Consider the following 15,044-nt stretch of genomic DNA (forward strand, 5'->3'; position numbering starts at 1 on the left):
CAAAATCATGGCTAATAACATTTTGGTGCTGGGATGATTAACTTTTCTACACTTTCTTTTCTTATTAAACTCTGCCTCTTGCCAAAATTAGAAAAACAACATCTCCTTTATTATGACTTACAATCTCTGCTAGAAAAGTTTGAGCAAGTCTAAAGCTGCTTTCTTTTTTGTGCATATTTCAAATTTTCAGGAGTTGACCAGCTGTAACCTAGACGAAGCTTAACCCAAAAAGCACAGCTCTCCTCTGGGCAATTATTCCAACCCTACATCATGTAAGAAATTTTTGACACATTTTTGACAGGCAATTTCAAATCAGGCCTTTATGCCTTTGACCACAAATCAAGTTACAAGTGTTTGAGAGAAGTTTTTACTACAAGTTCAGGTCAATTCAAGTCTTGTCTGAATTCTTGCTGTCCAATTTCAAGTCAAAGCACAAGTAATTTAGGGCCAAATCTAAGCTAAGTTGTCTAAATCAGAACTATTAGGGGCACGTTTCAAGTCTTTGAGGGTCAAAACCAAGGCTTTCACATTTCAGGACCTTCTTCTCAAGTCCAAGTCAAGCTTTCAATCTGAGTCCAAGTCAAGTTTGTAATATTTCATCCAATTAAAAACTCTTCCTGTCAAGTCTCAAGTCTTTGAGGGAAAACTCTTACCCTAACCCCGTTAAGTCTCAAGTCTCAGAAGAATGAAGTTTCAAGTGTTTCACCATGAGACTCATTTTATTCAGGGGAAAGTCTCAAATCCTTGTGGCCAAAGTCAAAGTAAATTATTTTCCCATAAGTCAAAGTCACGGTACAAGTTTTGCTATCTGCAAAATTCTAAATAAATCTATTCTATTCCAGTCAAAAACATTGGTTTTTAAATCTGTGACCTGAAGGCCAACTCGTCCTTAGGGAGCAAACCCACTAATAAACTTGGTAGCTGCTAGTAATTCTACATGCTATACATCTACCTGCCTTTGTTTGATTTGGGCCTGGTACCTACAGTGGAAACAACAGGAGGAGAAAAACTATGCCAGAAAACTACACTGCTCTCCTTGGGGATTAATTGCACTTTGGGAGTGAAGCTCTAAGTTAAGTGTGACTATTTTTGAAACTTTGTTGCAACTTGAGTCTGTAACTCTGACAGCAGGTGAGATAATCCCTATTAGATTTATTTCAGTGGCACTAAAATACACTTTTCCACTCCTTTTTTACCAGAAACTTAGCACTACAAGGCAATAAAAGTGATTTCCAGTGACGCATCATTACGTTCAGTCCTACACTACATCAAAAGACAACTGAACTATTCACACCTTCACTGATTTCTTGCAACTCTTGGGAATTCACCCACCTTTCTCTTCACATGCCTTTCATGCATTCTTTAAGTTTCTCTTTAACTGAACTTTTTTTTATTTGCTGAACATGAATAAAAGCCTTAGCGTCTCTGAAGCTGAAAGCCCCCCATCCCCGACCCCCTTCTCCGCCTGCCTACACAGACAGACGTTTTCAGAACCAAAAGTGGGAATCCTCTGCCTTCGCCTCACATTCATTTTCACATTCTCCTCCCCTTACTGCACATCCACAAATTATTCGGGGAAAGGATAAAGGCGTGCATGCGAGCAAATGAATGGCTTGATTTAGATTCAAATTGCACAAAGTGAGCTAATCGGAATAACTGACAAAAGCTCTATGACGGAGAAGTGATAACCTGCAGGCTGCTTCCTTATTGCAGGAGATGGGACTGAAGTGCTGGGCTGGTGTACAGGTCTAATTGCATGACTCAGTGAAGGGGTAAAATGACTGGCATGTAAGGAAAGATTTCTTTGAGATCCAACACTTAATGACTTTTACTTTGCATGATAAATCAGAACTCACAGCCTTCTTCTTTTTCTACTTTTTAAAAGTCAAATTTTCAGTTGAACTTTTCTCTCAACCTCTTTTCACTACACTTTTAAGGAAGCCTATTTGTCTATTATACAAGCTAACTGCTTTTGTCTATCTTTTGCTTTCTTGTTTAGAAATCCTCTTTATCCTGTTTAGCTCTTTTTTTTATGTAGGAGTTATTCATGTCCCCTTTTAGTGACAATGTTATTCCATCATAATGAGAAAAGTATTATATTGCAATTCTGCAGTTTATGTTGTTTACCATATCACAACAGAAATAATCTCAGTGAGATACAACAAAAGAAAATAGTTGAAATTTTAATCTTATTTAATTTAATCCTGTTTATTTCTATAGCACCAAATCAGAACCAGTGGCCTCTCAAGATACGACACAAAAGTGATTCCAATTTGATCCCTTATCTGAAATATTGCAGCCAAGGTCAGTTCAACATTAAATTTGTTTAAAAGTTTTCTATCAAAGGAAATCCAGCAGATTGCATCAAGTCTTTGACTGGCAGCGCATCTAACTATGTGGCATCAGTAAACTACGGACTGCATCACCTTTGCTTCAACCCCTCATACTGAGCATGCATTTAGAGACAGCAGTAAGGAACATTTCCCTTTAACAGAAAGAAACCTCCAGCTGAATCCGACTCAGTGTGAGCGGCCATCTTCCATGAGGTTTGAGAATAGAGAAACAAAAAATGAAAAAACACAGCTGAAGACTTTTAACTGCTTTATTTTTTTTTTACTTTCTGATAGTAACAAATTACAGTGGTGCACCACTAAGGAAACAATTGCACTCATTTTTCAGTGTCACTTCTGGACAGCGTGAAAAGGTTTTTGGGATTCTTTTGGTCTGACAAAGCCACACATATTTTGAATTCACCCTTCCCTCTAGGTTTTACCTATTCTAATGGTTTTATTAAACAACTTTGGCAAAATAAAAAATAAAAAAACACTGTCCCATTGCACATTAAAAGGCAAATAAATACAAAAAAATGTTTATACAGTTGTACAACATGAGTAAATCTAGTTCCTGTTGTTGCTTGTAAACAACAAAAGGAAATAGGATTAAGGGACAAACAGAAGTTGAGTAAGTAGTCTTTACTAAGGCAAAAAAAAGAGACGAAGACACAGTGACATCACAGGGTGAAAAGTTCTATGTGATTGAAAATTTGCACTTCTAATTCACTGAGAGCTAATTAACAGCATGCGGATTATTTTTCTAATGAAGGACAATGGAGGGTATACTTTTCATTACCAATTATCCCCTCAAAGTCACCTCATGTTATTACTTGCTGCAGTTATGAAATGAGTTACAATGTATTATAAGTCCTGGAGAAATTATGCCTCAATTATCATTTCCTAGTGTTATAATAGGTGTGCAGTCCGTCTCTGCTGAGATAAGTTGTGTTGCTATTTCTGAAAATATGAAAACTTTATGGTGCAGCAAACTTTTGTTAAATCTGCAATATCCTAATTTACCTATGCTTAAGTTTTCTTTTGAATCTAAAACTAATGAGATGTTTTGTCCTTCACTTTAACTCACATTTAATTCCTAACTGCAGATAATCTGCAGACAGAAATGTTTAGTCTGAACAAACTTCAAGACAAGATGACAAAGACAAATTGTTCTACAAAATTTATTAAACTCAGCTTTGGCATGATAACATCTCCCATAAGGATGGAAGCTGACAACTTCTAAGTTACTGGTCACTTATAATTTGATGTAATTTTTTTTAATTAAAAAGTCGTTTTGAAAGTAATATATCAGCTTATGTCTAAAAATGTTCTAATTAGAAATATCAACCACTGCAGGACAGTCCAGAGTTAATTCAACTAATCTTGGGTGGATACGATAATCTTGAGTAAAAATAGTTCCACAAAAATTTAAAACAAAATGTAACAATTATTTCTACATATCTAACATAAAATGAAATATTGATTATGTGATGTAATAGTGGTTATATTGTCATTATAAACACATTATTCATTATTTTCCAATGAACATACTTACACACTTGTTAAATCTTTATTTGTGCTTTTTGAGGTTTGTACTTTACTTTTCTGTTCTTGAAGGGAAAGACGAGTTTAACAAGCTGTTCTTATTTGGTTAATTAATCAGCCTGAATTCAGCTGCTTGGCAGAGATGCTGCTTATGGCTTGCCAACTATCACTTTTAAACAGCCTTAACTTATTAAGAGCGATGGGTGGCACCCCTTTAACGTGTACACCATGTTTTCTGCATTTGGAAAAATGTTCAAACAGTCACATCTTACTTTCTTGTAATTAAAGGAGAAATGTATTTAGCAACAAAAAGATGGGGAAACTTTCTCTGTGCTCTCATTCAAAGAATGTTTATCGGCAGGAACAGTAAGACAGACATTTTTTTTTTTGCGGTTTTGAAAGCAATAAACTTGATTTTCAGTTATATAAGGATAATAAATTGTGTGTTTTTGCTGTCCAGTAGACGCTAAACAGAGATTGTATCTGTGAGTAGCTGCATTTTCAATAGATGTAAATGTCAACATTTAGTATTCAAATTCACAAAATGAGCCACAAATTTGTAAATGTTTTGTAAAAGCTTGGATGCTTTAAATCCACATAAAAGAAGAAACAACTGTATATTGATCAGTTTTCTTCAAAGGTTTTGCTGATTATTTAATCTTCTCTTCAATTACGTCAACATTTTCACGGTGCAGTTTGAATTTTGTTGCCTTCCGCTTAGACAGGAATGTGTTCCTAATCGCATAGTATATGGTTCATCATGCAACATGACACCCGACTGCTGAGCTTTATCATGTTAACATATTTTTCTGATGTAGATGATCAACTTTGGTGTCCATCTACTGTGTTTGATCAGTTGATTCTTCTGTGTAAATCCTCTTATCCGTTTCTCTAATTTGTACGTTACTGTCCTGCTTCCCCTCAGAGCCAAGAAGAAGACAAAGCCCTTGAACCTTAAGATTCACAGCAGTGTGGGGAGCTGTGAGAATCTGCCCACGCAGCGGTCACCGCTCCACACCGAGCGATCTTTGCGATCCTTCTTCTTTCCGTCTTTCATCCCTTCCACACCTCCTGTTCATGCTGAAACACCCTCTGCAAGTAAGTGAGCGCACATTATAAACCAATCTTACATTTTATTATCGGTTCATGTCAGCGTTTTATTTTCTGCAAAAGGCATTTTGCTCTCTGTGAGGTTAAGTCACAGACATTATTTCACTGTGGGGATGAAAAATGCTCTGAAGTTGAAAGTTTATCCACAATTGTAACTTCAAATTCATTTTGCAGGATAACCTGTACACCTGTGCACAGAATGTTTAAGCAAAGCTTTTCAGGGTTATAAATGAACTATGTAACTCTATTAAAACCTGTGTCCATTTACAACTCACAAAAAAATTCTTCTTTCTTTCAATCTAATATTTGTTAGAAAAACTTCCACAGCAAAGCTTAGTTGGAAAATGGACCATATGGGGAATCAGGCTCTTCCATTACGGCCGGAGGTAGTGTGTCGCTGCACACCGGCAGCCTTATTGGTTGATGCATTATAGGCAAACTGCGGAAGCCATTAGATTGAGGAGGAGATGGGAAAAGGCAGAAAAATAGAGAGTAATGGAGGCCCTGTCAATGAAACGAGTGATGTATGGCTGTGACTTAGTGTTGGGAATACTCTCTGACATAACCAACAGGGATGTGGGGCGCAGCCATGAATAAACGTAAGCAGAGGCATGGCAATGAATAATCAATCTCGACATGCATAAGACAGAGAAAAAGAAACAAACTTAAAATAATAAAATAGCTACAGACATAAGCAAACACACTGCACCATTCTGAAGTGTGTGTTAAAATTCAAAACTCTAAATGCACACTATTAGTCAACAACATTTCTATGTACAATGTCATACAACCTACCTGTCAATCAATCTTTACTTGTTGAACACTTTCCATTCAAAACAAGAGCAGCACAAGAGGGAAAGAAAACCAAAGAAACCACTTCCCCAAGTCTATTTTTTTATCTTTATATCTTTAAACAAAGTAAATTCAACCCTACTTTATGTCATCGTTCGTAATGAAAAAGCAGCAACTTTTACCTTATCGAGTAAACAAGGTAACAGTCACGCAAAACTGCATGTGGTTGTGTTTCTCTTCAAGATTAGTAAGTTTTAGATAGTTTTTACATCAGTAGCCTGCATGCCTCATCTCTAACTGATCTGTCACTGACTGTCATGCAGGCGAAGGTTCAGTTCATCCAGCATGCATGAATGATGCTGTTCCCGTGAACTATATCTTTCAGGCTGCTACCTGCAATCATTCACCCTTTTTCTAATAGTTCAACTGGTCCCAGAAGTTAAACCTTTCCCGTGGAACGTATGCAAAGAACAGAAAAACAGAAAACAAAATATACGTTTAAAAAATGATGGTAAATTCATGTAAAAGTAAGGAATGATTCATAGATCCTGGAGCACAGGATCTATGAGCACAGAACCTCAATTTCTACTCTGAATTTGGAAGTCAATCGCAACAACACTCTTTTTCTAAATCATTAATTGTTACCATAGATATCCAGGATTGACAGCTGTATTTGCAAATATGAAGTTCTTTGTTCCATTTGAAGAAAACCATGATTAAGAGCCTCGAGAACAGCTAATTACTACTTCTCCAAAATGAGTTTGTCAATTGATCCCTGGAAGCAATTATTTCAGAAATTAGCTAGTAACACTTCTTGAATACGGGAAAAATTCAGTTGCTCTGCTTTATTATTTGTACATAGTTTTTGTAAAGAAAAATGGAAAATATCAACCAATGTATAGATTTAGCTATTTTCCCATTTCATCTCATGAGGAGATGGAACTTATTCCCAAGTAAACAGTAATGGTTTTAGGTTGCACTCTAACTTTAACACAGGAATGTATCAGTTGTGAAGTTAATAGCACATAAATATTGCAAACAAAATATTATTCTCCAAAACCATGAATCTGCAATAAAGCTGTGTCTTGTAAGTAGACATGCTCGACATGTAATTGGAATCAAGATAGCATCTTGTTCCAATTTAATCTGTTTTTATCAGAAAGGCCAACAGTAATTGTATCTTTCTTAACAAAGAAAAAGAAAAATATGTTTCAAACTTCTCAAGAAACTTCAGAAGCATGCTGCTCTCTGTGTTGCACATATAAGTGTAGTTTTATGAACTAACAGAAATTAATTTTCAGTTTAGACACTCTGCTTTTGCACTCATTTTTGCTTCAATTTTGGAAAAGAGTTTTACAAGAGCAGAGTGTTTTTTGCTCTTGGGTTGGGTCAACAAATATAGTAAAAGTTAATTGATGGTGTACTCCGACATGGCTTTGTAACGCAACAAAAAGAAGACTGACGCATCTGACCAGTCAGGACATATTTTGGTTGGATGTAAACAATGTGGCCTAGAAAAAATAGAAATGTCCACATCGCTTATTTTGGGAATGGCGCATGTGAGTTTGTGTTTAAACGCTTGGATGAGCATACGGCCAGTGTGTGTGCAGCCCGGTCAGCCAGGATAAACATCTGTCCAGGGTCTAGTTTGGGATTATAGTATCACTGCCATCTCGTACGTCAGAAATCTGCAGCCTACAACATTATCCCTCGTCCCTTGAGTCATGTGAATCAAACAGACAGAGGATCCACAAGATTGGCTGAGGTGACCGAGACCACACGCTGTCTGCTCGAGATGAATCAATGCCAGGACTAAGCTGAGCACTATTGTGAGAATACATTCATTTTCCCACCAGGATGCACTGCTTAAGATTGTATGTGGATAAGATATGGTGGAGGATTAATGGCACAAGTCATACAGTTTAGCTGCAAACTGCATGACTTGCTACATTGTTTATTTCCGAAGAACGGTTGTAGATAGTTTTGTGGTCAATCTCTAGATAGATTACTTCTTATCTCACTTTGATATAAACACTCGTCTCCACATTTATTTTTTCATCTGGCTAAAAAAGAGATTACTGTAGAGGAAATCTAGGTTTTATTGATGTAACACAATTTAACATTAAAAATTAAAAAAATAAAATCCGACCAGTAGTTGGGGTAGAGTTAGACATTAAAGGGAAAAAAATATGTTAATAATAGAGTCATTTTAAAAGATTAGTGGTGCCTCACTTCTACAATTACTTTGTACAAACCAGTTGGACACAATTCTTTCTTCTCCCATACTCTCATATACTTCCTCTCTAGGTTTCCACTCTGACGTCATTCTCTGACTAATTTTTAAAGATTTTTACTTTCCACATGTTAACTTAACTTGTGACCATGTTAAGTTATTCAAAACATTCAGTAGCTTTTGTTTCATCTGTCAGTGTGATGAAAGTATGAGGAAAAGTTTATGGAAATTCACATAATAACTATTCAGTTTCCCACCATCGTAACTAAAGGCTAAACCACATATTTTTTACTTCAATGGCATTTTTTTGTAAGTGGCTAAGAGGAATGTTCTATGCTGTCACATCAAAGTTATCCCCCAGGGCAAGCAGCAAGTCAAAGATTATCAACTATCAAACTTAAAAAAGTTCAAAAGTTAACAGCCTCACATTTACGTCAGAGCAGCAAAAAGGCATTTACCTTCCAGCACGTTCCTTCTGGTCTTGCTTTATTGTCTCTCTAAAACATTTGAGATCAATGTTTTAATTTCAAAATGAGTTTCAAAAGCAAGCAAAGATAAAAGGAATACAAGCAAAATTAAATTTTTAAATGATAATTTTATGTATTAATTGAAGAAAGCTAACCAAATTAGTTTTTATGTAAAAACAACAACTAAAAAGTAATTCCTCACTAATCCTAATAACCGGTTCTTCATAGCAATGACTGTCATTGAGTCAGGAGTGGCAGTAATTGTGGCGGGGGCTGTTGTTTACTCTTCCTCTTGGTCACAAAGAGTGACACACATGGGCCATATTTGGAATCGAGCCTTGCAACTTGAAAGCCCTGCATGGTTGATTAGACTCATCAGTGTGTCTGTGAGCACTGAGCGAGCTTTTCTGACATCTGCATTCAAAGTCACTCATCCACATTTCTCCATATGATAAAAGATGGCTTACAGTAGAGTAAACAGTGGATTAAGGTTTCCAGCAGATATACAGTACATGAATCATAATGTTTTATCTGGCAAATTTAGCAGATGGTCAATGAGTACTACTTTGGTATTCCATTGTGTTTAAATCTTTAGGGCATATCCATTATTTTGCATTAATTTCACTGTTGAAAACATTTAATGCTAACAGGAATGTTACAAAACATGCAGCTGCTTTAGAAGTTGCAGCGTTTCTTTCTAAACAAAAGATTTACTTTGCTTTAGTGAGAAAGAACAACGTTTTTTTCTCCCAATGAGTGATCATTAAATTTTAAATTAGGAGCAGAGGCAATTTACCAGTTATTTCAAAACAAAAACAGAGGTCACATTTTAAACTGTTTAACATATTCTATTAGCTTTGGATGTATTTGGATCTAAAAAATTTAGATCCATACCCTGACTTATCTTGAAACTTGAGATTTCCAAAGTTTGGCCAACATTTTCACAACCAACAAGTTTAAAAACATTAAGCAGACAAACTCTACTCCACATTATTGTACAGCTATCATGTTATCTGTTAAAGTCTCACTCTGTGTGGAAAAGTAGCAGCCACAATCAACCACCAACATGACTAAACATGCAGTAGAAACTCCAATTTCCTTTTATTTAACATTTAAGATTTATGTTTTTGCTCTGGGGTAAATTTAAACCTCTTGCTGGCAGAAATAGTTTAATTTGAGTCTTTTTCCCACACCGAAAACTTTCACTTCAAAAAGTGTCTTCACTTAAAGCAGGGGTGTCCAAAGTAGGTCCTGGAGGGTCGGCATCCTGCATGTTTTAGTTCTCTCCCTGGTTTAATGCACCTGGATCAAATAATGGCTCGTTAGAGGCCTAAGAGGAACATCCTCATGCTGAAAAGGTTGTTACCACCACCAGGGAGAGAACTAAAACATGCAGGATGCCGGCCCTCCAGGACCGACTTTGGACACCACTGACTTAAAGGATCTGGCTATTTTTGCTATGACATGTTCACTGATTGGAAAAATATCAGATATTTGAGATTCCAGCTGATCAGTCACTGGTCAAGGTTGATCAAGCTGAAAATGGACTGAAATGGACCACCAGTCAATTTTTCATCTCTAATAAAAGCTGTACCTAAAAGCCAAGATAGCAGAAATGTTAAGGTGGCAATGTAAGAGTGGTGAAAAATATTCTTTTAGAGAGGTTTGATGACTGTAAGCTTAAAGCTAAGCTCCTTTATTACATCCAAGAAACTTAAATGGTACAGGATCACACAGTGATTGACAGTAATAAAGGCACTGGAATTAAAAAAAAAACTAAAAATGAACAATCTCTCCACCTAGTATTCAGGTGCAGATCATTAGTCACAGTACAAATACGGTTTCTAAGTGCTATAAAAGCAGACGAAGTGGTTAAAAACATTTTTATTATTCATAAACTTTGTCAACTGTGCAAAGATAACTGTCTGCCAAAATCCTGGGATAAAGGACAGTTTGACAGCATGTAGCAATTTAAAGAAAGGAAGTTCATATTTAATTTCTTTAGGACTGGAAGAAAAAAAAAAAAACTACTGCTGAGACAGTTTTCAAAGTTCAACTTCTGGTGAAGTTGAACTTCGCCTTTATGATAAAGGTAAAAGAAAGTTCTTCCATGCTGCCTTATAATATTATATTTTGCAATGCAGATCACTCAAAAGTCAACCTAATCATTATGATGGTCTTATAGAGTCAAGTTTTTATTTAAAGTTAGACTTGACTATAGTTCACTTGACCTTTTTAAATGTTATTAAGCCTTCAATATCCCAGCAAACTGTGAATTTCTTAAACACATTAAAATACAAAGTGAAAGATTAGTCACCCAAAGGTCCAATAGGTGTCTTTTACTATGCAGGTAATGTTTAGATCACATTTGACTATTTAGATTAATGTGAGGCTCTGAAATATTCTTTTTAAGATCTTCCAAACAACAGCTGCCAATCCACGGCCACTAGACGGGGATCTCTCGTCATTAGAGAGCCCCTAAGCTTGTAAGACACTATCCTGTTTCTGCCTTTAGCTGGAAGCATGCAATTTTTGCTCAAAATCTAAATAACTCCTGCCATGTTTTAACTATTGGTCTTTAAGAGTATCACATGAACATTTATTTTAATCTCAGGTGTCCAAAAAAAAAAAAAAAAAAAAGTTTGCAAGCTAATTCTCTTGTTTGGTGTTGTTGTTTATCTCCCATGGTCCACTCAAAGTTTAGTCAGTTTTTGTGGGTTGCTTCAGGTGATAAAATAAATCATTGTTATGTGGTTGTGAAATGTTATGGTGACCACAGAGACATTTATTTGTGTGCTGCTCACCTCTTGTGCCCGAGGCTGTTTGAGCCCACACAACTGGATTAGACAGACACCCTGGGTTGTGTCCACTTGGACATCTAGTTCTGGCATTTTACCAGCACACCTGCTCCAAAGCTAATGTGGACACGCATAAGATGGAAGTACAGAGGGAGGGAAAGAGAGTGTGGGAGTCTGCAAGTGTGTGCTTGTGGATATAAATGGCTTAAATGTTCTTCAAGCGCTTTTTGCTCAGCTCAGTCTTTTATATTTCTGCATGTATTCCAATGACGTCACGTGCTCTCTTTAACCTCGCAAAGCTGATTTGCAGTTGCATCATGGATCTCCTAGCAACCAAATCTGGTCCCACATTGGAGGCCCCTTCTTGCATTGGCAGATAAGTAATTGCTTTAAATAACTCCTAAAACATGGCAAAGGAAAAATAAAACAGACTTGGAAGACCTGTTAACTCTGGTATCAGTCCAGCAATGCAGCAGAGATGTGTTGCTGTTTACTAAAATGTTTCATAGAAAAGAGAAGGCTGACGTGTTGACTCACGCTTGGAGTGCAATATGTCTGAGTATATTCTAAGTAATCCAGCTCATTGTCTATCAAGCAATCATAAGAGTCTGGATAGCAGGAAACTGGGCTTCCATTCTGTTCCAGGTGACACTTCAGCCATCATTTGAAAGGAGCTGCAGTATTAGTTCAGTAAAATGTTTTATGACTGTGAAATTCCACTTCATGCAAGTGGATGGCATTGAACAGTGGTATGAGGTACTCAGGTTAAGACTTACCCAACCAATGACTTTTAGAGGATGAGGGGTAACCTTTTAAGGACAGTGAGATTTGTATTGTTGTGCAGTTTCTTAGTGATCCAGGACAAGATACACCCAAGTGCTTAAGTAGAAGCAACTAAACTCCTTTTTTTTCTTGAAAATGTTTCACCTCCTAATGCTAGTTTAGATTGTTGAAGTTTTTAAATAATAATCTTTGAAAAAATTACTCTGATGAATAAGAGATAAAGGGGTAAATGAGTATGACCCTGAGCCTCCGTATGTTCTATAACTTTATAGATTATATTGTGTTTATATGGTGGTCCAGCAGTACATTCAATTCAGGGATAACCTTTAACCTGCAGATTTGTGCAAAACATCCCACTACTAAAGAAAATGATTCAAAGTTGACTGAAATATGAATAGGCCCTGTAGTCAAAAGTTATCAGAAATGTAGTTTTAGCCTTTTTATGGTACTTAACCATTTTTTAACACTTACAAGGATCTTGAATGCCATGTGGGATTTTAGCCAACAAATCTTGCCGACTTAATAAAGGTTTAGCTGCAGTTTGGTTAGCTGAGGGTTGCATCATTATTTTTTGCTGGTAATAAATGGCTAAGATAAGGCAGCGGATCTCTTGGAAACCCTGGTTAGGATGCTTAAGCATCTGTTTAAACTCAGGAAGATGTCCATCTTATGGGAGATTGATGAACAATAGTGTGCTGGTGTTCCTTATTAATCTTATTAATTTAGTAATTAATGTAGTTATTTTGCTGTGTAAATATTCAATGTCAAACATACATAGTCAGGATTATGTCACCTAACAATACCCAACCCAGGTCATCAGCAAAAGTTGCTTTGCTTGTTGCTCAGCTTACTCATGTAGAGACTCCAAGACTCTCGATTTCCCCTCACTCAGGAAGTCTCTTCAAAGCCACAAAGCCTCTGGACATCATCTGTTTCACTCTCCCTGCCTCCATTTTATTGGCATGCATGAAGCCCTAGTGTCAATGGACTCCCACTATCTATAAGATCTGTAAGATCAAATGTAAGTGCTACGTTTTCAGCCTTTTGAATGCTGTCATCTCTTTATTCAACAATTTCAGTGTCATTTGTATATGTGTGCCTCTGTACTTGTTTGTCAAAGATGATAGCACAACATTCTGCAAAAGGGCTGATCGGCGTGTAGCTGTTGCTATAGCAACTGAGCAACCTGGCTTTATCTCTTGTTCATCTGAGTATTTTTTTTTCTTCACTTTACACAGGGGAAGAGGGGGGAAAAGTCTATTTTCAACCCCATTCTTAGTTTGTGTTTTGCTGCCATCTCTGAATGTGTTTTGTTTCGCTTTGGAGAAATACTCATTAAAACACATAGATGGAAAGCGTTGTGAATATGGTGTGCAATAGCCTGTACAATATCACTGTATACAACACTCATGTAAAATAATACAGCACATTGTGCAGCTAACGCCCCCACATAATTTTACAGTCCTGCTGAGTTTTTATTCTGCTCTCCATAGCCCACTGTTAGGATATGACTATGAATATCTTTGAGTTTAATACTTATGTTAATAAATTTATGCCAGCTTCTGTTTGAAAGTTTAGATTTAAGTTTTGCATCTTGCTCAGTTTTTGATGTTTTTGTTTTCTGATGTTGAGCTGTTGCTTGTTGCTGAGATCGTTATCTTTAAAAAAAAAATTTGGGGTTTAATTTAAGTTCTGCCAAGTATGTTAGTCTTCTCTTTGAGATTGATGAACTTAATGATTGTTTTATTTATGAATAGGTGAGTAATATAAATAATTAAAATGTACATAGATGTTTAGCAATTTATTTGAATACTGTATCTTTTTACTTTTGCATACCTGCAGTACCTTTCTCCTCTGTCAGAAACAGTAAAATTTATCATTCAGTCTACAGGGTACCCAGCTCAGTTAAACATTAAATAAATTATATGTAGCTCTAAGTAGGCTCATAGAGGTCTCTTTACATCTCACATTTGTACACAAATCTGTGCTTTCTTTAACCCATGTGCAGTCAGAAAATTGTGGTTTTTCCGCCATATTTTAGTTTGCATGTCTATTTTAAACATGCTCAGAAATGAACACAACCAAACACACAGACCCCATTCTTAACCCCGTGACATAGTGTTTGTCATTTGACAATTTGGCGGAGGAGGGAGGGCCATGAGAGCCTTGGCTTAATTAGGCCGAGGACAAATGGGAGAAGATGGAAGAGGCCACCCTTGTCTGGCGCCTTGGGGTTTTTAAACTCCTACAGGCTCATCTGTCACACAAACAATAGCTCACATGCATAAACTCCGGGCAGACCCGAGATGCATTTTATAGCTTGTTTTGTTGTTTTTACTTACTACAGCATATGTCACCTTTGTGGAAACACAGACATTTGTGTGATTTTATTGCAGTGTTTTAGAAATTTACTGTTTGTACATTAAATAGCTTTACATTGAGGTTTTTAATGCCTGTAATAAAGAGAGACTGAGCATTAACATGAACAAAACTTATGATATATATATATATATATATATATAAACTTCTATTAAGTTGAAAACAAATTTGAGAAAAACAAATGCACGCCACAGCCTTCTCAGAAGTATTCTGAAAACTTCCCTTCAACTTTTCCACATTGTATTTTATTACCTCATACTTGCATACTTCAATAATATAAAAATAATAAATTGCATTTTTATTCAGCCCCAATCAATATTTAGTAGAAACTCAATTATGAATGCAAGTTTTTTGAAGTATCTTCTTACCAGTTACTCATAATATATAACCAGTATGTTCATACATATACACACGTATATACTCATAATGTCTTCTTTTTCTTGTGAACTGACACTATAAATGAACTGAATTGAATTCTTTAATTTTGCTAAGATATCAAAAAATGAGTAGGAATAAATCTCATCCTTCACAGACTCAAAACTGATATCGACTACAAAATATGAAGCACTAAGTAATAGATTATCGTAACTGATCATTTCTGTGGTTT

At 36.2% G+C, this 15,044-nt stretch overlaps 1 protein-coding gene across 1 annotated transcript in view; it reads left to right on the plus strand.

Moving 5' to 3' along the window:
• ksr2 (kinase suppressor of ras 2) overlaps window positions 1–15,044 on the plus strand; it is a 93,025-nt gene that overhangs the window by 47,909 nt on the left and 30,072 nt on the right. Inside the window, exon 5 of the mRNA XM_088008444.1 lies at window positions 4,801–4,973. Coding sequence (XP_087864570.1) covers window positions 4,801–4,973 — 173 coding nt within the window. The remainder of the gene's footprint in view (window positions 1–4,800; window positions 4,974–15,044) is intronic.

Source organism: Poecilia mexicana, unplaced genomic scaffold, assembly GCF_051168715.1.
Source record: "Poecilia mexicana isolate PSO_F unplaced genomic scaffold, ASM5116871v1 scaffold_9, whole genome shotgun sequence".
Lineage (NCBI taxonomy): Eukaryota > Metazoa > Chordata > Actinopteri > Cyprinodontiformes > Poeciliidae > Poecilia > Poecilia mexicana.